The following is a 26,129-nucleotide window of genomic DNA, read 5'->3' as shown; positions in this document are numbered from 1 at the left end:
CAGATGGCAGTCCAAACTCTTCTTGAAAGCTTCCAGGGATGAAACTCCCACAATGTCTGAAGGCAACTTCTGTTCCATGGGTTGATTGTTCTCCCTGTCAGGAAATTCCTCCTTCTTTCCAGGTTGAATCTCTCCTGGATCAGTTTCCATCCATTATTCCTCATCTGGCCTTTCGGTGCTTTGGACAATAGCTTGACCCCCTCCTCTCTGGGGCAGCCCCTCAAATATTGGAAGACTGCTCTCCTGTCTCCCCTGGTCCTTCTCTTCCCTAGACTAGCCATGCCCAGTTCCTGCAACCGTTCATCGTATGTTTTAGCCTCCAGTCCCCTCATCTTCTTGGTTGCTCTTCTCTGCACTCTTTCCAGAGTCTCAAGATCTTTTTTATAGTGTGGTGACCAAAACTGGATGCAATACTCTAGGTGTGGTCTTACTAAGGCTTTATAGAGTGGGATTAGTACCTCCCTTGATCTTGATTGGATCCTATAGATGTGTACTTTTCTGTTCATGTCATCCGATTAATTCCCAGTGAATTAAAAGCCATGAGGTTCTTCTTTTGGGTTCAATAATTGACAGAATTGAGAATCATTATGGATTTTTTGTTGTTAGTTGCGAAGTTGTGTCTGACCCATCTTGACCCCATGGACAACGTTCCTCCAGGCCTTCCTGTCCTCTACCATCCTCTGGAGTCCATTTAAGCTCATGCCGGCTGCTTTGGTGACTCCATCCAGACACCTCCTCCTGTTTCCTCCTCCTCCTCCTCCTCCTCCTCCTCCTCCTCCTCCTCCTCCTCCTCCTCCTCCTCCTCCTCCTCCTCTTCCTCCCCCCTCCTCCTCCCCTTCTCTTTTCTCCTCTTCTCCACTATTCCTTCTCCCTCTCTTTCTCTCGTCACATTCTTTGATTGCTGTTGTTGTTAGTTGTGACGTTGTGTCCAACTCGTTGCGATCCCATGGACAACGTTCCTCCAGGCCTTCCTGTCCTCTACCATCCTCCGGAGTCCATTTAAGCTCACGCCAACTGCTTCGCTGACTCCATCCAGCCACCTCCTTCTCTGCCGTCCCCTTCTTCTTCTTTTGCCCTCCATCCTTCCCAGCATGAGGCTCTTCTCCAGGGAGTCCTTCCTTCTCATCAAGTGGCCAAAGTACTTGAGTTCCCTCTTCAGGATCTGGCCTCCTAGAGAGCAGCCATGGTGGATCTCCTTTAAGACTGACCGGTTGGATGGCCTTGCAGTCCAAGGGATTTTTAAAAGTCCCTTTTTTGTGTGTGGGGGAGAATGTTTGCTAAACCTCTGCCTTCCTTGTGTAGGTGATTCTCCTACGTGGTAGAAAATAGCTTTTTAGCTGAAGTCAGCATCCTGTAGGGTTCCCCCCCCCCCTTTCAGGCACAAAGCAAACACAACCAGAGTTTTCTTGAGTCTTAAGTTCAACCTTCTCATCTCTCTTGCCGTAGCATTCAAGGGTTTTAACTGCCAATTAATAGGCATATTTTCCCCCTGTTGACAGAAGTCTCTTTCCAGCCTCTGCCCACCGGGCCAAAATTGGTGTTTGTGTTGGCCCACCTTGGCACCCTAATGAGCCAATTGGGGAAATGTAAAAGCTCGGAGTCCTCTTTTTTTTCCCCTTTGGCTGTCCTCATTCCGACTCTCTCCTGCCTCTTATGAGAAGGTGGGAATTTTGCAGGGTCTTCCTGCACCCCACAGAGGAACCTCAACGTTCAATTTTGTCAACTTGAACAGAATAACACAGTTGGAAGGGACCTGGAAGGTCTTCTAGTCCATCCCTCTACTCGTATAGGAGGCCCTGCAAGACCAGTGGAGTTTCAAAATCTTCTTCTTCTTCTTCTTCTTCTTCTTCTTCTTCTTCTTCTTCTTCTTCTTCTTCTTCTTCTTCTTCTTCTTCTTCTTCTTCTTCTTCTCCTCCTCCTCCTTCCTTCTTCAACATAATCTCTCCTTCTCCTTCTTCTCCTTCTCCTTCTTCTTCTTCTTCTTCCTCCTCCTCCTCCTCCTCCTCCTCCTCCTCCTCCTCCTCCTCCTCCTCCTCCTCCTCCTCCTCCTCCTCCTCCTCCTCCTCCTCCTCTATCTTCTTCACCTTAGATGGGGGTCCTGGCTGCTCTCCAGGCTTAATTATTTCCTTACAGGCATTTCATTACTCAACTAGGTAACATCATCAGTGCAAGAAGAGAGTGGAGTGTGAGGAGGAGGAGGAGGAGGAGGAGGAGGAGGAGGAGGAGGAGGAGGAGGAGGAGGAGACGACTTAGGGGCCCTTGGTGCTCCCTGAGCTGGGTTGTTTCCTTAAAGATGTTTTATTATCCAACTAGGTAGGGGTTGGACTAGAAGATCTCCAAGGTCTCTTCCAACGGTGTCATTCTATTCTATTCTATAACACCATCAGTGCATTATCAGAAAGTGGAAAGGTTTAAACTAAACGGAAGGATGATGAAAAATACGATTGGTGGATTTGTCATGTGGGACAGAGCCGCTCAGTGGCTAAGACAAGCTCAGCTCAGTGGCTAAGCTTGTCGGTCAGAAAGTTCGGCAGTTTGGCGGTTCGAATCCCTAGCACCGCGTAACGAAGTGAGCTCCTGTCACTTGTCCCAGCTTCTGCCAACCGAGCAGTCCGAAAGCCTGTAAAAAATGCAAGTAGAAAAATAGGGACCATCTTTGGTGGGAAGGGAACAGCGTTCCGTGCACTTTTGGCGTTGAGTCATGCCGGCCACATGACCACGGAGGCGTCTTCGGACAGCGCTGGCTCTTCGGCTTTGAAACGGAGATGAGCACCGCCCCCTAGAGTCGGGAACTATATTCACCCATTTTTTGAAGGACTGGGAACGTTTATTTTTTAAAAAAAACATTTGGTTTGGGGCTCAATTTCTCCCGCTCACCCCAGTGCACAAAAGTTGGATCGGTCGATGCAGGCGCATCTGGGGAGCATTAGCGAAATACCAGCCGTTTCCCACAAAAAACTGCTTTCTCCCCCATCCCACCCCTCCTCTCCCTCCCCCTCCCCAACCTTCCATTCTTAAAAGAAGACGTGAAATGCAAACGGATCATAATTGGCCCCAGACAGCATATGGATTTTTCTCTCCCAGTGGAAAAGTCAGAGCCACGTGGGGGTGGAGAAATGACTCTCCGGCTCAAGCCCCTGGATCCAAAACCCATCTTAATTTGGGGATTATTTCTATTTTCTTTCTTTTTTTAAACCCCTTTTTTTCCCTCTAAGGGGTGGAAAGAGGTTTGGTTTGTGGAGAGCCCCCGGTGGGGTCGCTTTGTGCTCTTCCGATGATTTTAGGGGTTTGCAGTGAGAAATGGCTTCCTTGAGGCTTCCCAGACAGCTGAAATCTGTTCATGCTTTGGAGATATAAATGTGTGTATGTATTTCACTGCCCCTCCCCAAAGGGTCTGACTTACAATACAATACAATACCAGAGTTGGAAGGGACCTTGGAGGTCTTCTAGTCCAACCCCCTGCCTAGGCAGGAAACCCTATACCGTTTCAGACAGATGGCTATCCAACATCTTCTTAAAGACTTCCAGTGTTGGGGCATTCACAACTTCTGGAGGCAACTTCTGTTCCACTGATTAATTGTTCTCACTGTCAGGAAATTTCTCCTCAGTTCTAAGTTGCTTCTCTCCTTGATTAGTTTCCACCCATTGCTTCTTGTTCTACCCTCAGGTGCTTTGGAGAATAGTTTGACTCCCTCTTCTTTGTGGCAACCCCTGAGATATTGGAACACTGCTATCATGTCTCCCCTAGTCCTTCTTTCTCTTAAGCTAGACATACCTAGTTCCTGCAACCGTTCTTCATATGTTTTATGGGGAGCTTCAAAGGTGAAGATATGCCCGTGTTATTATCTCTCTTAACAGAATAGCGGAATTGGAAGGGACCTTGGAGGTCTTCTAGTCCAACCCCTTCCTCAGGCAGGAAACCCTACATCTGCCTCTACCTAGGATTGAACTCGCAACCTCTGGATTGTGAGGTGAGAGCTCCACCTCTAGGCTACAGCAGCAGACAAATGATTGTCCAATCTCTTCTTATAAAACCTCCAGTGTTGGATAACCCACAGCTTCTGATGGCAAGTCATTTCATGGATCAATTATTGTTACTTTCAGGGCATTTAACAGAATAACAGAGTTGGAAGGGACCTGGAAGTTCTTCTAGTCCAACCCCTTGCTCGGGCATCTTTGCAGACTTATGGCTCTCCAATCTCTTCTTAAAAACCTCCAGCATCCCCAACCTCTGGAGGCAACCTGTTGCGTCGGTTAATTCTCACTGTCGGGAAGTTTTTTCCTTAGTTCTATGTTGCTTCTCGACCTAGAACGAAGGAGGAATTTCCTGAGAAGGAACTCATCGTCTTCTGTGAGGGTGTTTCGAACCAGCTGATGTAACAAACCGTGTGATGTTTGCCAAAACCTTCCACATGGTGTGTGTGTGTGTGTGTGTGAAAAAGAGAGCTGGACATCATAAATAACCAACGTGTTAAACTCACTAAAGCAGCGGGAACTGTAGCAATTTTGTCCATGCCTTGTTGGGTTACGTCGTCTATGAACGTTGTACTTGGAGAGTTGGAAAAGTGTAGCTAGGGCTTCTGGGTTTTTAAGTTTGGGAATAAAAATAAGATTTCCAAAGTATGAAGATATAGAAATTTAATAAATAAATAACTAAAAGCCCTTCCTTGCAGAGGGGAGTGCAAGATTTGGGAAATGCAGACGAATGTGTGATAAAGTTAGGACATCTAATGCATCTCAACCTATGAAGAACATACGAAGAATGGTTGCAGGAACTGGGGATGTCTAGTTTAATTAAAAGGACTAGGGGAGACATGATAGCAGGGTTCCAATATCTCAGGGGCTGCCCCAAAGAAGAGGAAGTCAAACTATTCTCCAAAGCACCTAAGGGTAGAACAAGAAGCAATGGGTGGAAACTAATCAAGGACAGAAGCAACCTAGAACTAAGGAGAAATTTCCTGACAGTTAGAACAATGAATAAGTGGAACAGAAGTTGCCTCCAGAAGTTGTGAATGCTCCAACACTGGAAGATTTTAAGAAGAGGTTGGATAACCCTTTGTCTGAAGTGGTGTAGGGTTTCCTGCCTAAGCAGGGGGTTGGACTAGAAGACCTCCAAGGTCCCTTCCAACTCTGTTTATTCTATTCTATATTCTATTCTATTCTATTCTATTCTATTCTATTCTATTCTATTCTATTCTATATTCTTTTCTATTCTTTCCATTCTATATTCTATTCTATTCTATTCTATTCTATTCTATTCTATTCTATATTCTATTCTATTCTATTCTAATTCTATTCTATTCTATTTCTATTCTATTCTTTCCATTCTATATTCTATTCTATTCTATATTCTATTCTATTTTATTCGATTCTATTCTATTCTAATTCTATTCTATTCTAATTCTATTCTATTCTTTCTATTCTATATTCTATTCTATTTTATTCGATTCTATTCTATTATTTCTATTCTATATTCTATTCTATATTCTATATTCTATATTCTATATTCTATATTCTATTCTATATTCTATATTCTATTCTATATTCTATTCTATATTCTATATTCTATATTCTATATTCTATATTCTATATTCTATATTCTATATTCTATATTCTATATTCTATATTCTATATTCTATATTCTATATTCTATATTCTATTCTATTCTATATTCTATTTTATTCTATACTCTATTCTGTTCTGTTCTATTGCTATTGCTTTTTTTTTCTTGGTCGATGTCTTCAACACAGAGAACAGCAAGACGATGGATCAGGAGGGAAAAAGGTCAACCAGAAGATGGACTTGAGGGATTCAAAATCAAGAGAGAAGTTGGTTACGATAGGGCCTTCTCAGGGGTGGAGTCCCCTTGGAGGGGACTTGAAGTTGCTGGGACAGATGGACAGGAATATTAACGCCATCCTGTTCCACTGATGGGTTGGGTGACCCAGAAAGTTGGTCTTTGCTAAGCTCCAGGAAATCTCTTCTTGAAAAGGAAGCAAGACCATCCATTTTATCTTCGGGGATTAAGCTCCGTTGAATTGAAAGAGGCTGGATCTCTTTCCAGGCTCGTATAGTGATAGAAGAGGAGAAGCAACCAACTCACTGATACAGATTAAAAAGAGTTGGAAGAGACCTTATAGGCCATCTAGTCCAACCCCCACCCACCCCGCTCAAGCAGGAGTCCCTACACCATTTCTGACAGATGGCAGTCCAGTCTCTTCTTGAAAGTCTCAAGTGATGAAGCTCCCACAACTTCTGTTCCATGGGTTGATTGTTCTCACTGTCAGAAAATTCCTCCTCATTTCCAGGTTGAATCTCTCCTTGTTCAGTTTCCATCCATTATTCCTTCTCTGGCCTTCGGGTGCTTTGGAAACTAGCTTGACCCCCTCCTCTCAGTAGCAGCCCCTCAAATATTGGAAGATTGCTCTCATGTCTCCCCTGGTCCTTCTCTTCCCTAGACTAGCCATGCCCAGTTCCTGCAACCGTTCTTCGTATATTTTATCCTCCAGTCCCCTCATCATCTTGGTTGCTCTTCTCTGCACTCTTTCTAGAGTCTCAACCTCTTTTTTATAGTGTGGTGACCAAAACTGGATGCAGGATTCTAGGTGTGGCCTTACTAGGGCCTTATAGAGTGGTAGTAGTACCTCACTTGATCTTGATTGAATTCATGTGTTAATGCAATTTAGGATTGTGTTGGCTTTTTTGACTGCTGCCGCACACGGCTGGCTCCTATTTAGCTGGTTGTCCACTGAGACTCCAAGATCCCTCTCACAGTCACTGCTATTAAGCCTGGTTTTACCCAGTTTATATGTGTACTTTTGGTTTTTCTTACCTAAGTGTAGGACTTGACTTTTCTCTACCTTGAATTTCATGTTGTTAGATAAGGCCCAGGGTTCAAGTCTGTCAAGATCCACCTGGATCTTGAGCCTATCTTCTAGGGGGGGTTACATAAATAAATAAAACTAGCCTGTTAAATATTTTGGACTTCATTTCTTCTCCACTCAGGCAGTGAGCGTAGGAAATGCCCTTCAAAACCTCTGAAACCTGATGGGGAATGCCTTTTTTTTTTTAAACCAGGGCGTTTAATTATTCTAGATTTTTTTTAAAAATATGTTGATTAAATCTATGATATGTTGTTTAAAAGAAGAAGACCGACACAGTTTATATTTTTAAAAAGGATACCCAGGTTTTTTTTTTTAAAGGGAAATCAAAGGGAAATTTAAAGGGAAATCAAAATCCATATTTATTCCAGGCAACGATTAAAAAATAGAGAAGTCAAACCAAGTTCATTCAAACTTATCCCAGCTCTCTTCCCCAGGTTCTCGAGATCTGCTTCTTTTCTGGTCTCTGTATCATCTTTTCAAAGAGAGAAGATACTTAAGGGAAGATTTCCCTCTTTAAATTACAACAGGGAGGCACCTTGTGGTCCTACCTACCTCAAAGACCTTAGATAAAGGGAACAAGAAGTCCGATTTGTCCACAAAGGCCCATCAATAGGGCTTCCTTTATTTAACGTTGATGACTCTAGCTTCAGTGGCCTCCCACGAGATTGTGCCTTCGGGAAATGTGCGTCCAAGCTGGATGGGACTTGGGAATCTTCTCCTCTCCTCCTTCTAGGTAGGATCGCAGATTTCACTGTAGCGTTGAGGATGGATGCCTCTAAGACACCCTTCCCCTGAAAGAAATCCTTGCTGTTTGCTCTCAAGCTTGCCTTACCCCAAGAAAGGACAAGAAGCATGGGAGATGCTAGAGAACAAAATGAGCCCTTCTTAGGGTCCTTTCAGATGGACAAGAATCCTTCCATCCCCATCCTACAGCTATGGCCAAGTAGAACTGAAGTCGACTCGGTTCATAGCCATAGAGAGTTTGCCCTTAAAATTTCCCCTCCTGGCGATGATCTGGTTTCCTTCTTTTGTCCATCTTGAAAAAAACGTCGCAAGCGAGCGACCCACAACCCACGCAAGGAAATCCAGCCCCCTTGGAGGATGCTAGCTGGAGTTGCGGTATTGACGGGCTCCTTCCCCAGCCACATGACTGGGGGTGATGCAAGTCGACCCACCAAAAGAGTCAACAGATCCGTCCTTTTCCATTCCATTTTTTTTTTAATTTGGCTTCCAATCCTTCTTCCCAACCGCATGGATTGTCCCCCATGTGTCTTTCTGTGCTTTCCCCCCCACTCCCCACCACCACCTTCGTCTCCCTCCTCCCTTCCTCTCTCTCCTTTCCCTCTTTTGCTTGTCCCAAGACCTGAGCAAGCTATAATCAAGTCTTTAAATGTTGATTTAAAAAAAACAAAACCCGATGTCTACGGAGATTTTCAAGTCACTCAAGTTGTGGTTGTTTCAAAGGCGCTTCTTCGGGAGGCAAATGGACTTTGGGGGTTTTCTTTGAGGACGTTTGGCTTCTCGTCCAAGAGGCTTCTTCAACTCTGGCGTAACTCAGTGCCTGTGGAGATCCTCAGTCATCCTGCTCATGGTTTATCCCAAAGGTGCTTTTTTAAGAGTCAACTGTTGTTGTTTTTTTTAAAAAACCACACATTTTGCTTCTCATCCAACAAGCTTCTTCAGAGCCGAATGATCTTCTTGGACGAGAAGCAAAATGCCTTCAAAGAAAAACTTAGAAAGTCCAGTTGTCTCTTGGAAAAAAGCACTTGGGAAGGGTGTGTGTGTGTGGGGGGGGGGGAAACCCTGATCTTTTTCATCAAAATCTCCGTGATCCTCCTGGGGGCATTCCCCCCTATCCTGAAAAGCTCACGAATCTTTTGCGACGTCCTTCAACTTCCAGAAGGTAATCTCAATAGCTCAGGTGGACCTCGAAAGCCGCCCAGGTGATTTGGGAGACCTGGCTTTGCGAGAATGGAGAAGCGCACGGCAAGGGAGGGGTGGGGGAGAGGGAGAGGAACGTTGAGAGAGGAGAGAGAGATTTGAGAGAGGAGAGAGAGATTTGAGAGAGGAGAGAGATTTGAGAGAGGAGAGAGAGATTTGAGAGAGGAGAGAGAGATTTGAGAGAGGAGAGAGAGATTTGAGAGAGAGAGATTTGAGAGAGGAGAGACAGATTTGAAAGAGGAGAGAGAGATTTGAAAGAGGAGAGAGAGATTTGAGAGAGGAGAGACAGATTTGAGAGAGGAGAGACAGATTTGAGAGAGGAGAGACAGATTTGAGAGAGGAGAGACAGATTTGAGAGAGGAGAGAGGGGTCTTGCATGAAGCCGACATGCAGCGGTGGCCGTTCCTTCTCATTTCCCCACTGTCTGGGCTTGGTGGCACCAGAAGCTGCTGCTGCATATCCCAGCCCAGCCTAACCAATGTGCAGACTACTGTACAATGTTGTAATCCTGAACAGGTAGTCCGAACACTGGGCAGACGGAGTGGATGGTCTCGGTCCAGGCTTTTGATGGAGAAAGGAGCGCAGGGTTCTTCCCCCCCTCCCCCTTTCACGCCTTTGCAAGAAACCAAGGAGAGGGGTAGAAAGAGAAAGAAAGAGAGAGGTGGAAAAGGGATAGAAGGGATTGAGAGATCAAATCTGGCATGCAGGGGTGAAGACTTACTTTGGCAATGAAGAAGTTTAAAGATATGCGTGGTTCTTTCCATTTTCGGCTCTTGAGATCTTTATCTCTCTTCCTTCTCTAGATAATTCTTCTTCCTCTTCTCCTCCTCCTCCTCCAACTACTCCTTCTCCTTCCTTCTTCAACATAATCCTTCTTCTTCTCCTCCTCCTCCTCATTTCTTCTTCAACATAATCTCTTCTTCTTCTCCTCCTCCTCCTCCTCCTCCATCTACTCCTTCTCCTTCCTTCTTCAACATAATCCTTCTTCTTGTTCTTCTTGTTCTTCCTCTCCTCCTCCTCCATCTACTCCTTCTCCTTCCTTCAACATAATCCTTCTTCTTGTTCTTCTTCTTCTCCTCCTCCTCCTCCTCCTTCTCCTCCTCCTCCACCACCTCCTCCTTCTCCTTCCTTCTTCAACATAATCTCTTCTTCTTCTTCTTCTTCTTCTTCTTCTTCTTCTTCTTCTTCTTCTTCTTCTTCTTCTTCTTCTTCTTCCTTCCCCCAAGCTCCTAAAAAGAAGGTTGGAAGAAGAATGCAACAGACAAATATTTTTTTAAAAAAAAATCCTTCCAATGAAACAAATAAATAAAGAAATCGCCCATTACGACACAGCGGTGTCCCCAAAACGTATACTGTATCTTGGGCACCATCATGATTCCTGGTCTCTGGCCAATCCATTTGGGCCCCGACTATCCCCATCACGTTCCCCCCCCCCTTAAGCCTTGGGGTGTTTGGGGAGATTTGGTGTGGAGGAGGGGTTGTCCCGAAGAGCCCCATGTCACTTGGCATCCCCAAGCGGCCGGTCAAGAGATATCCCGCTGTTCGGTTCTCAAGCTGGCCATAAGGTTTGTTGACCCACCTTGGCCAGTAGCCTGTGCCGTTCGCCTCTGGCGACCACGCGAGCGATCTGCCTCCCCCTCCTTTGTGGCCTCCCAAGTGCCCCCCTCCCCACCCCACCCCAGCATCTGGCACTCGTGCCTCCTCCCTTCCTCCAGCCTCTTGCACCCACCCTCCCTCCCGCCCGCCTTCCTTCCCTCTTGCTTCTCCTCGGATTCTGTCTGAATTGACGTGGCAGGGCTTACTTGCCTCCAAGGAGGAGCTTGTCAATTGGCGAGAAGGTCAGAGTTCAAGAAGAGCCGAGCCGTCTGGTGTGGAGAAGGTTGGCGGGAGGAGGTGGAGGGGGGAGAGAGAGAGAAAGCCTCCCCACCTTGGAGGGAGCCTTGAGGGATGTCGTCCTCCCCTTTTTGGTGCATAGCTTCCATGTAGTGATTCCAGATGTTCCTTGGGCCATGCACTCTGCTTCCTCTCCCAAGGCTGTCAGGGATAAAGGGGGCTTTATGTGTGATGCACAGACTCAACAGCGTGCGCCAGGGAGAAAGGGAGAGAGAGGCCAGAAGGGGAGAAGCAGAGTGCGCCAATCAGCCCCAAAAACGGAAAAGAAACCAAATAAATAGAGACTCTGGAAGGATGTCGCTGGTTCCCCTGCCCTCCGTTGAGGACCACTGGCTGGTTCCGTCCCCCTTGACTTTGAAGGAGGTGGGATTGGAAGACGTTTAGCAGATTGAAACATGCTGGGACGGGAAGGAAGAAAGAGGCCAATTGGTTCACAAATATAGATCTGTTGAAGGGTCAGCATAGTCTCCATGGACAACATCTGGGTGTCGACAAGCTTCCCGCCCCAGGGAATATTTTGCAAGGAGAACCTTAGGGAAGACCGATAACTTTCCATAACTTTCTTTGTTGGATTCCCCAGTCGCTTTTGTGAACTCACAACAAGAGGAACGTTACGCACGTTCCTCTTGTTGTGAGTTCACAAAAGCTACGTGCTCACACATAATTTCCTTCATTCCCATAGAAAGTCCATCAAGCTTTCTCAGATGAGACCTAACTTTCTCCTCCCCCAAAACTGAAGGACCCCTGAAGCCACATGGAATAGGGCAAGGCATGTCCATCCAAGACACTTAGGTTTGACCCCATAGTTGGGTTGGCCTTCTCCAAGATGGCCAACGTGAAAAGGTTGACCTTCCAGAAGGCATCTCACCGATTCAGGGCCAGGAATAAGTCCAGACACATTGTACTAGCAGGTTTAGGGTCATCTTGTCCAGCTGCTCTTTTGATATATTTATGTATTTATTTAATGTACTTCATGTAGTCATGAGTAAGCGATTCATTGCAGAGAAAGGGGAGAAAACTAGCCAACCCACCAGCATCCAAGAAAGAGATGGCAAGGTATGTCCATCCAGGACACTTAGAAGACCCTTTCTTTGGTTTGGCCGATAGTGTCAGGGTTCCAAATAGCATCCAAAAGTAAATCAGAGTCCGAGGCAAGGTATTCCTTAAAGTTCCAATTTATTAAGAGAGCCATGTTGGCACATCTGGGAAAAGCCAAATCTGAAAGCTTCCTGGCTTTCCCCACCCAGTGGGGAAGTTCAAGATCTTGCCCCCCACCCCACCCCACACACCCACAAGTCCATCCCATGGCCCAATCTCTCACTGCCATGCTGGCAGCTTCCACCCATCCAGTTCCGTCCAGGTGCAGAGGCGCAAAGACAAAGGATGACCTTGGCTTTCTAGAAAGAATGTTGTTATGGTTACATAGCGTCTAACTCCGTACAATCCCCCCCCCTGCCATCTTCCCACAATAGAAAAGGCATAGTAGGATAATAGAAAGTGTGGCAGGCCAAAGATCCAAAAGACAAGATGGCTGCAGGACTGGCACATAGTTGAGTTGACCTTCTTCAAGATGGCCAACATGAAAAGGATCTGATTTGAGGATTTCCTGCCTAGGCAGGGGGTTGGACTAGAAGACCTCCAAGGTCCCTTCCAACTCTACTATTGTATTGTATTGTATTGTATTGTATTGATTAGTCTTTCGGCAGGCACCTCGCCTATTCAGGGACCAGGAGTAAGTCCAGACATATAGTACTAACAGATTTAGGGTCATCACGTTCAGCCCTTCTTCTCGTTTATTTAAGTATTTATTTATCTACTTTATGTAGTCATCCATCTCATGAGTAAGTGACTCATTGCAGAGAAAGGGGGAGAAAAAACTAGCCAACCCACCAGCATCCAAGGAAAAGATGGGCGGACATGTTTTTTTCTTAATGCGGTCATCATATTTCGCAACCTCCCATAAATCGGGGGAGGAGGCGACAACAAAAATGTCGTTCCTCTCCTCCTTCCAGACCTCCCTTGGGCCCACACTCACTCATTCTCGTCTGTTTTCATCAGAGACAGATTTAACATTCTCCCCTCAGCACTTCTCCAGGGCAGTTATAAGTTAACGGCAATAGCAGAAGGTGGGGCAAAGGAGAAGTTCAAAAGGTGGCTCGGTGGCTAAGGCACTGAGCTTGTCGATCAGAAAGGTTGGCAGTTCGGCGGTTCGAATCCCGAGCGCCGCGTAACGGAGTGAGCTCCTGTGACTTGTCCCAGCTTCTCCCAACCGAGCAGTTGAAAATGCAAATAGAAAAAATCGGGACCAGCTTTGGTGGGAAGGGAACAGCGTTTCGTGCGCCTTCGGCGTTGAGTCATGCTGGCCACATGACCACGGAGACGTCTTCAGACAGCGCTGGCTCTTCGGCTTTGAAACGGAGATGAGCACCGCCCCCTAGAGTCAGGAACGACTAGCACATATGTGCAAGGGAAACCTTTACCTTTTAAAGGAGAAGTGGAAGATATCTCCCATGTTTCATTGCACTCTGAGTTATACAGAGTTTATAGGTCAGTATATATATTCTCCCCTTACTAGAGAGATTGCCAAGGAGGGCAAACAATTTTTATGGAGTCTTTCTCCTCCAGGACTCAAACGCAGCTACCACTCATGCAGTGGCAAAATTCTGTGTCGCTGCAATGTCCACGAGGAAAAAAAAAACATTAGTTGCAGGATTATAGCTGTTCAGCCTGGGCCAATTTTCTGGAGGTATCTCTTAACAATTTTGGGGGGAAATTACATTTACTCACATACTTGTCGGCTCTCCATTCACGCAAACTAGTGACGAGTGACTCTAACCGTTTGAGAAGATGGATTTTTCTTAACAGGGAATGTTATCATCCATTCTTGATCTCAGTCCTATTTTTTAACCCATTGTAAAAAGTGATGAAGTTCTATTCTATTCTTTTGTGGAAGGACCAGAGGAGCTGCAGGATTTCCTGGGCATCCTCGGGAGGGTAGCTGATCCAGCTAGAATGCCAAAACAGGGGACTGGAGAGTTGGAATTCCCTGGTTTGTTTATTCCTACCTCAGTTTATCAGCTTTCCAAAAGACCAGTGGAGATCTCAACTTACTATACCTCATTCTTGGCTTCCTCGCTAATGTTTTCTGAAAGCAGCAGCTAACGTTTTCTTGGATAACAGAGTTGGAAGGGACCTTGGAGGCCTTCTAGTCCAACCCCCTGCCTGCTCAGGCAGGACACCCTGTATCGTTTCAGACAAATGGTTGACCAACCTCTTCCAGTGTTGGAGCAATCACAATCTCTGGAGCCTTCCACTGATTTATTGTTCTATCAGGAACGACTTCTGGGGGGGTCTTCTTCTCAATTCTGGAAACTTCTTGGCTTGGCCTCTTGGCCTTGTCTTGGCCATCTGGAGACTTCTTCTGAACTGGACTTGGCTTTATTCTAACTGTAAAGACACCTATGACTAGAAGCGGGCATTGAGTTGAGTTATGGTGGCATTCCTTGCCTAGAAGATCTTGAGGTGGGAAATGTAGAATAGATGGAAGTCCCTCTTGTCTTCCACAAATGCACAGCAGAGCCCAGAAGTTGTGTCCTTTCTTCCTTGTGTTCCTTCTCGGTCAAATCTTCTTACACATCTCACTTCGCCCAAATCATGTCCTTCAGAACCTCCCAAGGCTGGGGACATCTTCCTGTAGCATGAAAAATGAAGTGTGGCTTTTTGGTCCCGGGCCAAGAAAGGGGGAGGACTCCTCCCTTCTCCTTGGCCCTAATCCCGTCTGCAAACTCTCTCCCACCCACCCCTCTCCATGCTTGGCGGGACTGCCCCCCCCCCCCACAGACAGGCAGCCTGATTGCTAACACATGGGGCAGAAGGCGGGCTGCCAGCCCCCTTGGAGAAGGCCGGGCCTCCCCATAACTTTGCTTGCAACAGTCGCTTCTCTCGTCTCCGTTGTTAGGAAATGAAGTCAGAGCGTTGATATAAAACAGGCTGGGCTGAAAGGGGAGACCGGAGGGGGCCAGGGGTTGGGAGAGGGGGGGTCAGGCAGACTCCCTCCATGTGCCCAAAGCTGAAGTGGCAACACTGGAGCGTAAAGAATAGAAAAAGACGGTGAGCTTTGATGGTGGAGCTTTCGGGGAGCTTCACCAGATACGGGTTAACCTTGACACTTTTGAAATCAGTTCCCTCCTGGTCTCAAGAGTTTGCCCTGAGCTGCGTTGTCCAGACCAAACCTGGGTATCTTCGTTGATGTTTCGAAGGCTGCTTTGTTTTAATTTTAAGCATTTCAAATCGATTCCCGAGAGTCTGACCTTGTTTGGGTGGTCCAGATGTCTTAGCCAAACTTGTGTGCCTTTCCAGAGGTTTTGAAGGCAATGTTCTTGTGATGGAGTACAGGGCTTGGTTTTTTTTTTTTTTTTAAAGAGAGCAGCCAGTTGTGTGAATTCAGGCCGGGCTTTTAGAAGAGAGCTTGGAAAGTTTACCATAGTGGGAACTTATCCCCACCATGCCATCAAACCCTCTCTATATTTTTTTTATTTGTTTCCTCTTTACATACAAGAAGTGCTTCACGCGTACTGTCTGAGTCCATTTGTTTACCCAGTAATAATAGACGCCGTGGCTCAGCGGCTAAGACGCTGAGCTTGTCGATCAGAAAAGTCGGCGGTTTTGCGGTTAGAACCCCTAGTGCCGCGTAACGGAGGGAGCGCCCGTGACTTGTCACACTATAATAAAAAAGATATCGAGACTCTCGAAGTGGGGAGAAATTTGCAGATGATACTAAGCTGGCTCAAAGGTGGCTCAGTGGCTATGAGATTGTCAATTAGAAAAGTCGGCAGTTTGGCGGTTCGAGTCCCTAGCGCCGCGTAACAGTTTAAGCTCCCGTGACTTGTCCCAGCTTCTGCCAACCTAGCAGTCCGAAAGCACGTAAAAAAATGCAAGTAGAAAAATAGGAACCACCTTTGGTGGGAAGGGAACAGCGTTCCGTGCGCCTTTGGGCGTTGAGTCATGCCGGCCACATGACCACGGAGACGTCTTTGGACAGCTCTGGCTCAGCGGCTTTGAAACAGACATGAGCAGCGCCCCCTAGAGTCGGGAACGACTTGCGAAGGGAACTTTTATCTTTAAGGCACCACACCAAAGTTACATGCAACCCCCATCCCCCCCAAAAAACCCCTACATAAAATGCCTGTAGCATCTGACTAAGTTTTCCGCATTGATGGATGAGTTACACGCCATCAAGTCTTGATTAATTCTTAGTAGCTACACGCAGAGGGATTTTCTTCGCCATGACATGTGTGTCTGCGGGTTTTGAATGCCTAGAGAAGAGCGAACTTCTTAAAACAAAAACAGGCCTTAAAGGAACCGAATCCTTCGTGGAGTTTCCTCCCCCCCCCCCCCACTAGCAACTGGGTGCAATTCCGCGAGGCTTTTGCTGCCTGCAAATCTCTTGTGGTTGTCTCGGATTTGTTAGAAAAGGAAGCTTTCGGGCACTGAGCTGCCCCGCTGGCGGCCGGGTGGGCAAGCGAGCTGGGAGAGGTTTGGAATTAATGAGCGACGCGATGTTTAGTTTGGAGAAGAAGGAGAAGAAGAAAAAAAATGGAAATGGGAAGTCGGCCGGCTGGGAAGCCAAATACCAACGTTGCTGTTATTTTGAAGGACGCCTCCGGGGCCTCCAGAAAATGAGAAGCAGAGAGGAGGAGGTGGCAGCAAACCAGGACTTGGCTTATGCAACATCTTAGCTGCCAATCTGGGAGGGAGGGGGAATTGACAAAACCAAGATGCTAAAATGTTTTCAACTGAGAAGAAACTCCTTCCGTTTGCTTTCTGGAGGGTGGTCTCTAGCAAAGACGGGTGTCCTTCAAAAGATGGTCACTAACTGGTGATCCGTGGACCACTGGTGGTCCATGAGAAAACTTTGGTGTTCCGCAGAAAAATTATTTGCATTTTTTAAATATTGCACTAAATCGGGGGTCCTCAAACTACGGCCCCTGGGACGGATACGTGCAATGGACGCTTGTGTTGCTGCAGAGAGTCTCCCCCTTCGGGGTCTTTTTGGGCAGGTCGGAGGGGGGCAGAAATTCCAACTTGGGGTCTGCTTCAGCCTCTTCTAGTCCAACCCCCTGCTCAAGCAGCAAACCCTATCCCATTTCAGACAGGAGGATGTGCACTCCTTTCTTTAAAACCTCCAGTGATAAAGCAGCACCCACAATTTCTGGAGGCAACTTCTGTCCCACTGATGAATTGTTCTCACTGTCAGGAGATTTCTCCTCAGTTCTAAGTTGCTTCTCTTCTTGATTAGTTTCCACCCATTGCTTCTTGTTCTACCCTCAGGTGCCTTGGAGAATAGTTTGACTCCCTCTTCTTTGTGGCAACCCCTGAGATATTGGAACACTGCTATCATGTCTCCCCTAGTCCTTCTTTCTATTAAACTAGACATAACCCAATTCCTGCAACCGTTCTTCCTATGTTTTAGCCTCCAATCCCATCATCATCTTTGTTGCTCTTCTCTGCACTCTTTTTAAGGTCTCAAATCAGGCTGGAAGTGTCTTCTGGGACCGCTAAAATCTCCCTCCCAATGTGTTGAGATCAGTTAGTGACAGGGAAATCTCTGCAGGGACCCGCTTTGTGATTTTGCAGGATGCACATTTCATGAGAAATGCTGCTCACAAGTTGCAAGCCCCCTCCTCCTCCTTCCTCAATCTCTCTAGTTGCTTTCTCTGTCTTCCTTCTCTTTCCAACCTCCAGTTCCATGCAATGATCTTTTTTTTTTAAAGTACATTTTATTCGAGTTTTGGTTCACTTGTATTTCTAGAAGTTTTCTCATCTTGGGAACGCCTTCTCCCTGATAGATCCATTGATGTTAAGTCAGTGCTGAAATTCAAAATTTTTACTGCCGGCTCTGTGGGCGTGGCTTGGTGGGCATGGCAGAGGAAGGATACTGCAACATTCCCATTTCCTCCCCACTCCAAGGGAAGGATACTGCAAAATCCTCATTCCCTCCCATTCCAGGGAAAAGATACTGCAAAATTCCCATTCCCTCCCCACTCCTGGGGGAAGGATACTGCAAAATCTCCATTCCCTCCCCACTCCAGGGGGAAGGATACTGTAAAATCTCCATTCCTTCCCCACTCTGGGGGAAGATTACTGCAAAATCTCCATTCCCTCCCCACTCCTCGGGGAAGGATATTGCAAAATCCCCATTCCTTCCACACTCTGCGGAAAGGTTACTGCAAAATCTCCATTCCCTCCCCTCTCCGGGGGAAGGATATTGCAAAATCCCCATTCCTTCCACACTCTGCGGGAAGGTTACTGCAAAATCTCCATTCCCTCCCCTCTCCGGGGGAAGGATACTGCAAAATCACCATTCCCTTCCCACCCCAGGGGGAAGATATTGGAAAATCCCCATTCCCTCCCCACTCCTGGGGGAAGGATACTGTAAAATCAACATTCCCATCCCTCTCCAGGGGAAGGATACTGTAAAATCCCCATTCCCTCCCGATCAGCTGAGACTCCGGAGGCAGAGAATAGGTGGGGGCAGAGCCTGCCAGAGGTGGCATTTGCCAGTTCTCTGAACTACTCAAAATTTCAGCTACCTGTTCTCCAGAACTGGTCAGAACCTGCTGGATTTCACCCCTGGCGTAGTCCTTCCTACTAATAAAATTATTTCATATTTGGGTTTCAGATCTACGCACTTATGCATCCTGTTGAACCGAGCCCCCTGAGCCCTTCTTGCAATTGAGGCTCCTTGCCCCTCCGCAGCCCCATTTCCAAGATTTAAGGGGACACGGCCCCAAACTTCTGAAACCTGACTCTGGGGAGGGGGTGGGTTGTTGTTGTTTTTTTTAGGGAAAATAAGGCATCCATTTTCCCATGCTCTTCTGGGGCTTCCGTTGCAGAAGTCGCATCTTTCAAAACTGCAGAAGGAAAATTCCTGGGGGCTACACACGGCTCTTAAAATAAAAATGCAACCAAGGCGAATTTGGGGGCACGCCCTCTTTTTGGGGCCATAGCGTACTTGGACACTTTTTAATAGGGGAGTAGACAAGCTCGTGGCCAGCAGGACTACCTTCAAGCTGGAGGCCACCATTCCAAGCATGTCATCTGGGACCCATCTGGGCGTCTTATGTGGTTTTTTTCCTTTCTTCGTTCCATTCATTTCCCTGCTGTGAGCGACCGCAGCCGTTCATTTTTTCCAGTCAAGGCCCGTGATTCATAAAACAGGCTGCCAAGATGTGATTCCTGGAGTCCAGGAGGATCTTTGCAGAAGAAGAGGTCCCCCTTTAGGATGCATGCAATAGTGCTCGGACTGCCTTAAGTAGGAGGAGGTGTCAGGGTTCCACCCTGTAGTAAGTCAACCTCCGAGGCAAGTCGGTTTTCCAAGTACAGTATAGGTGGTACCGTGCTCAATAGGAGTAACTGTGAGAGGGTTCTTGGAGTCCTAGTGGACAACCATTTAAATAGGAGCCAGCCGTGGGCAGCAGCTGCCAAAAAAGCCAACACAGTTCTAGGCTGCATCAACAGAGGGATAGAATCAAGATCACGTGAAGGGTTAATACCACTTTATAAGGCCTTGGTAATAATGTCACACTTGGAATACGGCATTTAGTCTTGGTTGCCACGATGTAAAAAAAATGTGGAGACTCTAGAAAGAGTGCAGAGAAGAGCAACAAAGAGGATGAGGGGACTGGAGGCTAAAACATGTGAAGAACGGTTGCAGGAACTGGGTATGTCTAGTTTAATGAAAAGAAGGACAAGAAGCAATGGGTGGAAACTAATCAAGGAGAAGAAGCAATCTAGAACTAAGGAAAAATTTCCTGACAGTTAGAAGAATTAATCTTCTAACAAGAGAAAGAAGGACTAGGGGAGACAGGATAGCAGTCTTCCAATATCTCAGGGGTTGCCACAAAGAAGAGGGAGTCAAACTATTCTCCAAGGCCCCTGAGGCAGAACAAGAAGCAATGGGTGGAAACTAATCAAGGAGAGAAGCAACTTAGAACTGAGGAAAAATTTCCTGACAGTCAGAACAATTAATTAGTGAAACAGAAGTTGCTTCCAGAAGTTGTGAATGCCCCAACACTGGAAGTCTTTAAGAACATGTTGGATAGCCATCTGTCTGAAACGGTATAGCAGGGGTGGCGAACACGCGGCTCGCGAGCCGCATGCGGCTCCCGGCCAAAATGAATGAGGCTCTTTGCCTCTTGTCATTATTTAGTATACTGTGGCTCGGATCGCGCGCTCCCTTTCGGAAGCTGGGGAGGTCCTTTGCAGGCAGCTAGAACGGGCCGCCTGCAAAGGACGTCCCCAGACTTGCTTTGAGGAGCACGGGGCGACTGAGGCTAGTTGTGAAGCCCCAAAGCCCCCACCGCCACCGGAAGTACTGCTGCCACCTCCTCCTCATCCTCCTCTAACAGGCAGCACTGCCGGATTTGCCGCCCGGCGCTGTGGCTGAGATGAAGCCGCCAAAGCTCCAGCCGGCATCTCCGCGCGTGGCAGCGGCGCCTCCCCTCCGCTCGGAGCAGCTGAGCTCAGTCAGCGCTGGGTTACCCCTGCCCCCTCCTCCTCCTCCGCCGTGCTTTTGAGGAGCCATGAGGCTGCAGGAGCCAGTAGGAAGGCGGGGGGTGGGGGGCAGAGGAAAAAAAGCCTCATGGCTCCTCAAAAGCACGGAGGAGGGGGAGGGGGCAGAGGTAACCCAGCGCTGTGCTCAGGAGCAAATCTGGTGATTCTGTTGGAGGAGGAGGAGGTAGCAGCAGTTATTCTGGTGGCAACTCGTACTCGTCGGCATCTTCAGCAGAAGCCCTGCCCACAATGAAGAAAGCAAAGATGGAGCAGATCCACGCAGATGACGTCGCTGCAACATGACTGGAGGAGGAATTCTGGGAGTTGAAGTCCACAAGTGTTAAAGCTGTCAGGTTTGAAGACCCCTGGGTTTTTTTTTCCCTAAAGGGTTAGGGGTGCAAGGGTCTTGTAACTTGACAGCTTTAAGACTTCCATGCTTCAAATGCCAGAGTTCCTGAGCCAACAGGACTGGAGGAGAAATTCTGGGAGTTGAAGTCCACAAATCTTAAAGCTGTCAGGTTTGAAGACCCCTGGGGTTTTTTTTCCCTAAAGGGTTAGGGGTGCAAGGGTCTTGTAACTTGACAGCTTTAAGAGTTGCGTGCTTCAAATGCCAGAGTTTCTGAGCCAACATTTTGGTTGCTAAGCAGGAGCGTTGTTAAGTGATACTGATATTATATAACACTTTGAATTAAGCGGGTACCTTGAAGAAACATAACTTTGAGTTTCAAATCATACTGATTTCGTTGTTGTCTTAGGTGACATCTGTGAAAAAAATTCGGGTGCTCAGGCATGAAAATGTGCCGCTCAAACACTATACTTTTCTGCTCACATCGAAAAAAAATTAGAGGGAACATTGCTTCCGGGTCTGTTTTGGCAGGTCACTGCGTGGTGTGGCTCTCTGACTCTCACAGTTTAAAATTTTGGCTCTTTTTGTCGAACTTGTTCGCCACCCCTGCGGTATAGGGTTTCCTGCCTAGGCAGGGGGTTGGACTAGAAGACCTCCAAGGTCCCTTCCAACTCTACTATTGTATTGTATTGTATTGTATTGTGCTGTGCTGTAATCAGTGGGACAACTTTCCTCCAGAAGTTGTGAATGCTCCAACACTGGAAGTTTTTAAGAAGATGTTCGATAACCCTTTGTCTGAAGTGGTGTAGGGTTTCCTGCCTAAGCAGGGGATTGGACTAGAAGACCTCCAAGGTCCCTTCCAACTCTGTTATTCTATTCTATTCTATATTGGCACAATTCTGGTGGAAACCGACTCTGAAGGGTCTCACGGTTTCCCCCTAATTAAAGGGTTTTCCCCTTCCCCAATCACATGGACATGGTCCAATCAAGGTGCCATCCGGTCTCCTGGTAACGTCGCTCCTCCCCTCACTGGCCAGGTGTTAGAACGTCCTTGCTTCCCAAGGGGAAGTGTTTTAGTTTGGCTACAAAACCTACAGCTATCTTTATTCCGCCCTCCCTATCCCTCAGCTCCAGGGTGGCCAACCACTGAAGCCTCAAAATGGTTAGGTCAGCTTCAGAAGGATTGTAGAAGTAAGACAAGGGAGGGAGGGATTTGATGGTGTGGTCAAAGGTCCCTGGGACCACTTTGGGAAGGATGGGGCGTGGACGTCCCATTGAGACAAAGTTAACGGGCTCTATCCAACCACGTGGAATTTAATGGGGAGAAAAGTCAGGCTTTTACACCTGGGCAGGAAAAGCCAAAGGCAGAAGTACAGATTCGGTGAGACCTAGCTCAAAAACAGTCACTTGGGGGATGGACTTTGGAGTCCTTGGGGACGATCCCTTAAATATGAGCCAGCTATATGCGGCTGCAGCCAAAAGTGCGAATGCAATCTTTGGTTGTATAAACAGAGGCGCAGAATCAAAATCACGTGAAGTGTTAATACCGCTTTATAAAGCCTTAGTAGGGCCACCCCTGGAACGCTGCATCCAGTTGTGGTCCCCACGTTACAAAAACGATGTTTTGAGACGTTGGAAGAAAGTGCAAAAGAAGAGCAGCTAAGATGATTAAGTGCCTGGAAAATGAACCCTATGAAGAACGGTTGCAGGAATTGGGTTTGGTTCGTCTAGATCAGGGGTGTCCAAACTTGGGAACTTTAAGACTTGTGGACTTCAACTCCCAGAATTCCCCAGCCTTTAAGACTTGTGGACTTCAACTCCCAGAATTCTCCAGCCTTTAAGACTTGTGGACTTCAACTCCCAGAATTCTCCAGCCTTTAAGACTTGTGGACTTCAACTCCCAGAATTCCCCAGCCAGCCATGCTGGCTGGGGAATTCTGGGAGTTGAAGTCCACAAGTCTTAAAGTTCCCAAGTTTGGACACCCCTGGTCTAGAGAAAAGAAGGACCGGGGGGGGGGAGACATCGTAGTGGTGTTGCAATATCTTAGGGGCTGCCACTAAGAAGAGGGGGTGGACTTATTTTCCAAAACACCAGAAGGCAGGCCGAGAGACAATGGATGGAGATTAACCAAGAAGAGAAACAACCTGGGATTAGGGACAAATTTCCTAGCAGTGAGGACAAATAACTAGTGGAACAGCTTGCCTTCAGAGGTTGTAGGTGCTTCATCATTGGAGGTTTTTATAAGAAGAGACTGTACAGTCACTTGTCTGATATGGAAGAGGATCTCCTGTTTGGACAGGGGGCTGGACTAGAAGACCCCCAAGGTCCCTTCCAGCTCTATTCTGATTTTGTGCAGGTCCCATAATTGTTACTTTCTATTTGTAGACTTGGCAGCGTCCATTCCACCCCACGTTAAAAAAAAGGGGTCACCAGATGCCCAAATCATCGGCCGACAGATAAGAAAATGGGTCTTGGTGGGTCTATCTTTGAGATGACACGCGGTCCATGGCTTTTGCCTTCTAGGAGAAAGAGAAGAAGTATATGCTGCCAGTGGACAACTTGAAGGTGCGAGACATCGAGAAAGGTTTTATGTCCAGCAAGTACATCTTTGCCCTCTTCAACACGGAACAAAGGTAGGTCCTCCTTCTGGTCCAGCTCAAGAGGATGACCTCGGCGAGTAGGGAAGTCCACAGCAAGGTTTCATCTTCTTCCCTTCCCCGCCAACCAGGAATGTTTACAAAGATTACCGTCAACTGGAGCTGGCGTGCGAGACCCAGGAGGAGGTAGACAGTTGGAAGGCGTCCTTCCTGAGGGCTGGAGTTTACCCAGAACGCGTTGCGGTGAGTTGAGGCGCGGTGGTGGAAAAAGGAAACGTGAGCAGGAGTGAAAGTTGGAGGTCAAACTAATCTCAGTGAGATGGCGGATCAAGCAGGCTTAGTTCTGTGTTTGGTTAGAGTGACCTCACTGGTTTGGGTGAAAATCAAGAAGTGGAGGAAGAATTCTACTCTTCTTTCCTTCCCCGATTCTAAAACAGAAGTTGCGATCTTTGCAGGACGCAACCCGCGGCGGAAGAAAAGTCTAATTTTATTCTGCAGGGTTTAAAATCGGGAGCATCTACAGCAGGAGACGCGGCGGCTCAGTGGCTAAGACGCTGAGCTTGTCGATCAGAAAAGTCGGCCGTTCGGCGGTTTGAATCCCTATTGCTGCGTAATGGAGTGAGCTCCCATGACTTGTCCCAGCTTCTCTCAACCTAGCAATTCGAAAGCACATAAAAATGCAAGTAGAAAACTAGGGACCACCTTTGGTGGGAAGGGAACAGAGTTCTGTGCGCCTTCGGCATTGAGTCATGCCGGCCACATGACCACCGAGACGTCTTCGGAGAGCGCTGGCTCTTCGGCTTTGAAACGGAGTTGCGCACCGCCCCCTAGAGTCGGGAACGACTAGCATGCATGTGCGAGGGGAACCTTTACCTTTACAGCAGGAGTGACCAACCTTGGGAATGTGAAGACTTCTGGATCTCAACTCCCAGAATTCCCTTCTGGGAGTTGAGGTCCACAAGTCTTAAAAGTTGCCAAGGTTGGACATCCCTGAACTACAGCCTCCCCCAGGAGGAGGAATGACAACATGAATTAGACTCTTACAAACGTCTTTTCCCCAAGACTTTTGGTAAAGGCACAGAGGCAGCCAGAGGAAAAAGATCCCCAATATGAGCTTTCCATCCTAACTGGTGGGCTGCAGTGTTGAATGGGCCACCAGAAGGACAACAGCGCCACCTGTTGGCAAGGCTCTGGAATGACAGCCCTTCCACTGGCTCCACCATTACATACATTGGATTTCCGTTTTTTAAACAATTCTCCCTTGTCTTCTTTTCTTTTTATTTCTCTTTCTTTGCACTCCCCCATCCAAGTGTTATATTTTACGGGTGCCGATCCCTCTGGTTTTGTCTGTTTGCTGCTCAGCCCTGCACCGATGCTGAGAAAATCGCTTTGCTTGCAAATCACGTGTTTTAAGAAGTGGTGTTTTAAGATTGACTGATGGATGATGGTTTAATCAACTCATTCCCAAGGCCTAAAGATCACCATAATTAGATTTCCCCTCCCGCTAGTGATCCACCTGATCCCGAAGGTCTTCCAATGTTGCCCTCAAGCCAATTTCATTTTTAATTGATTGCACTTTGTCTTTGTAACGATCCCATTCTGATTATATCCATCGATACACTGAATAGTTAGCCAGGAAATATATCTACTTACTTTTTTAAAAAAAAAATTAAAAAATCAAATTTTTCTTGCTTTTTTCCCCTTTTTTTGTGCTCAAACTGGCCTCACAGGACAAAGAGAAAGTAAGTGTGGACCGTTCTTTTCCTGTGCTATTTTCCTTTGAATTATACTATTTTTTTTTATTGGACGCATTTTTAAACTCCTTTTTTCCCCCTTTCATTTAAACTTTTATCCCTGTATTCTAAGAGAGAGAGACTTTTGTCCTTCTCCCCATTTTTTCCCCCTCTCCACTTCATACCACGTTGCCTGCTTCGTTTCGTTTCTTATCCTTTCTAGAACGTTCCTTTCTGCTTGTTTTTGTCTTCTCTGGAACATATCCCCCCCCCTTCCTAAACTACCTCAGAAAGAAAGAAAAAGATATAGATTTTTCTTTTCGCATTTATTTTCTTTTTTTAAAACATATGTATATGTATGTATGTATGTATGTATGTATGTATGTGTGTGTGTGTTACAACCCCTGGTATGCCTAAATATGGGAGGAAGGTCACTACTCCCTCTTTCTGTCCTTCGGCTCATCACAGAAAACCATCCAGGCAGAAAACCATATTTTTATTTTTAATGTTGCCTTTTTATATTTGTGTTGTATTTGTACTGATAAATATATAAAGGGAGACTAGTATAGATCTATTTCGAGCTATTAGCTTGAAATAGATCTATACTAGTCTTCCTTTATTTATTTATCAGTACAAATACAACATTTTTCCCGTGTAAGATATATAATATCTAGTTTCCCAATCATTGGTCCCCAGGACCTGCAAGGTATGTACGTAAATAATGCAAATTGTAGGTTTTGAGCAGGGGTCGGCAACCTTAAACACTCAAAAGAGCCACAAAAGTCGTAAATGGAAGCCCCCGGTTCAATTCTGGAGCTGACCGGAAGTCTACTCTCCCCACCACCACCACCATAGAGTCTCCTCCTAACACGGCATCCTTTTTTCCTCTTCCTGTCCTAACCGAAAGCCCTATCAACTGTAGAGCCGATCGGTGACAGGGAGCCGCAGCAGAGGGATAAAAGAGCCACATGCGGCTCCAGGGCCACAGGTTGCTGACCCCTGGTTTAGAGATTAAATCCAAACACCTTTGGATCGAGTCTCTGAACCGAGTCACAACTGCATGTCAAACCGCAATGTTCATTTCACCCCCTCCCACTAAGACATTTATACGATCTGGAGAGCGGGAGGGAGAAAGCTCTGAATTGGTTTTCCGGTTTTCGAATCGAAACCAAAAAATAA

The 26,129-nt window shown here is 46.8% G+C and overlaps 1 protein-coding gene across 14 annotated transcripts in view; it reads left to right on the top strand.

Annotated features, from left to right (window-relative positions):
* Positions 1-26,129, top strand: part of DNM1 (dynamin 1) — a 97,437-nt gene that overhangs the window by 52,331 nt on the left and 18,977 nt on the right. For all 14 annotated transcript variants that reach the window (XR_014176508.1, XR_014176509.1, XR_014176510.1 and 11 more), the window contains 2 exons: positions 23,144-23,253; positions 23,349-23,460. Coding sequence is in view for 9 of the 14 variants with exons in the window: in XM_081967143.1 (XP_081823269.1) it covers positions 23,144-23,253; positions 23,349-23,460 (222 nt within the window). In the remaining 5 variants the exon portion in view is untranslated. The remainder of the gene's footprint in view (positions 1-23,143; positions 23,254-23,348; positions 23,461-26,129) is intronic.

This window comes from Natrix helvetica (assembly GCF_964273705.1).
Source record: "Natrix helvetica genome assembly, chromosome: 15".
Lineage (NCBI taxonomy): Eukaryota > Metazoa > Chordata > Lepidosauria > Squamata > Natricidae > Natrix > Natrix helvetica.
This window is presented reverse-complemented; position numbering and strand designations above follow the sequence as displayed.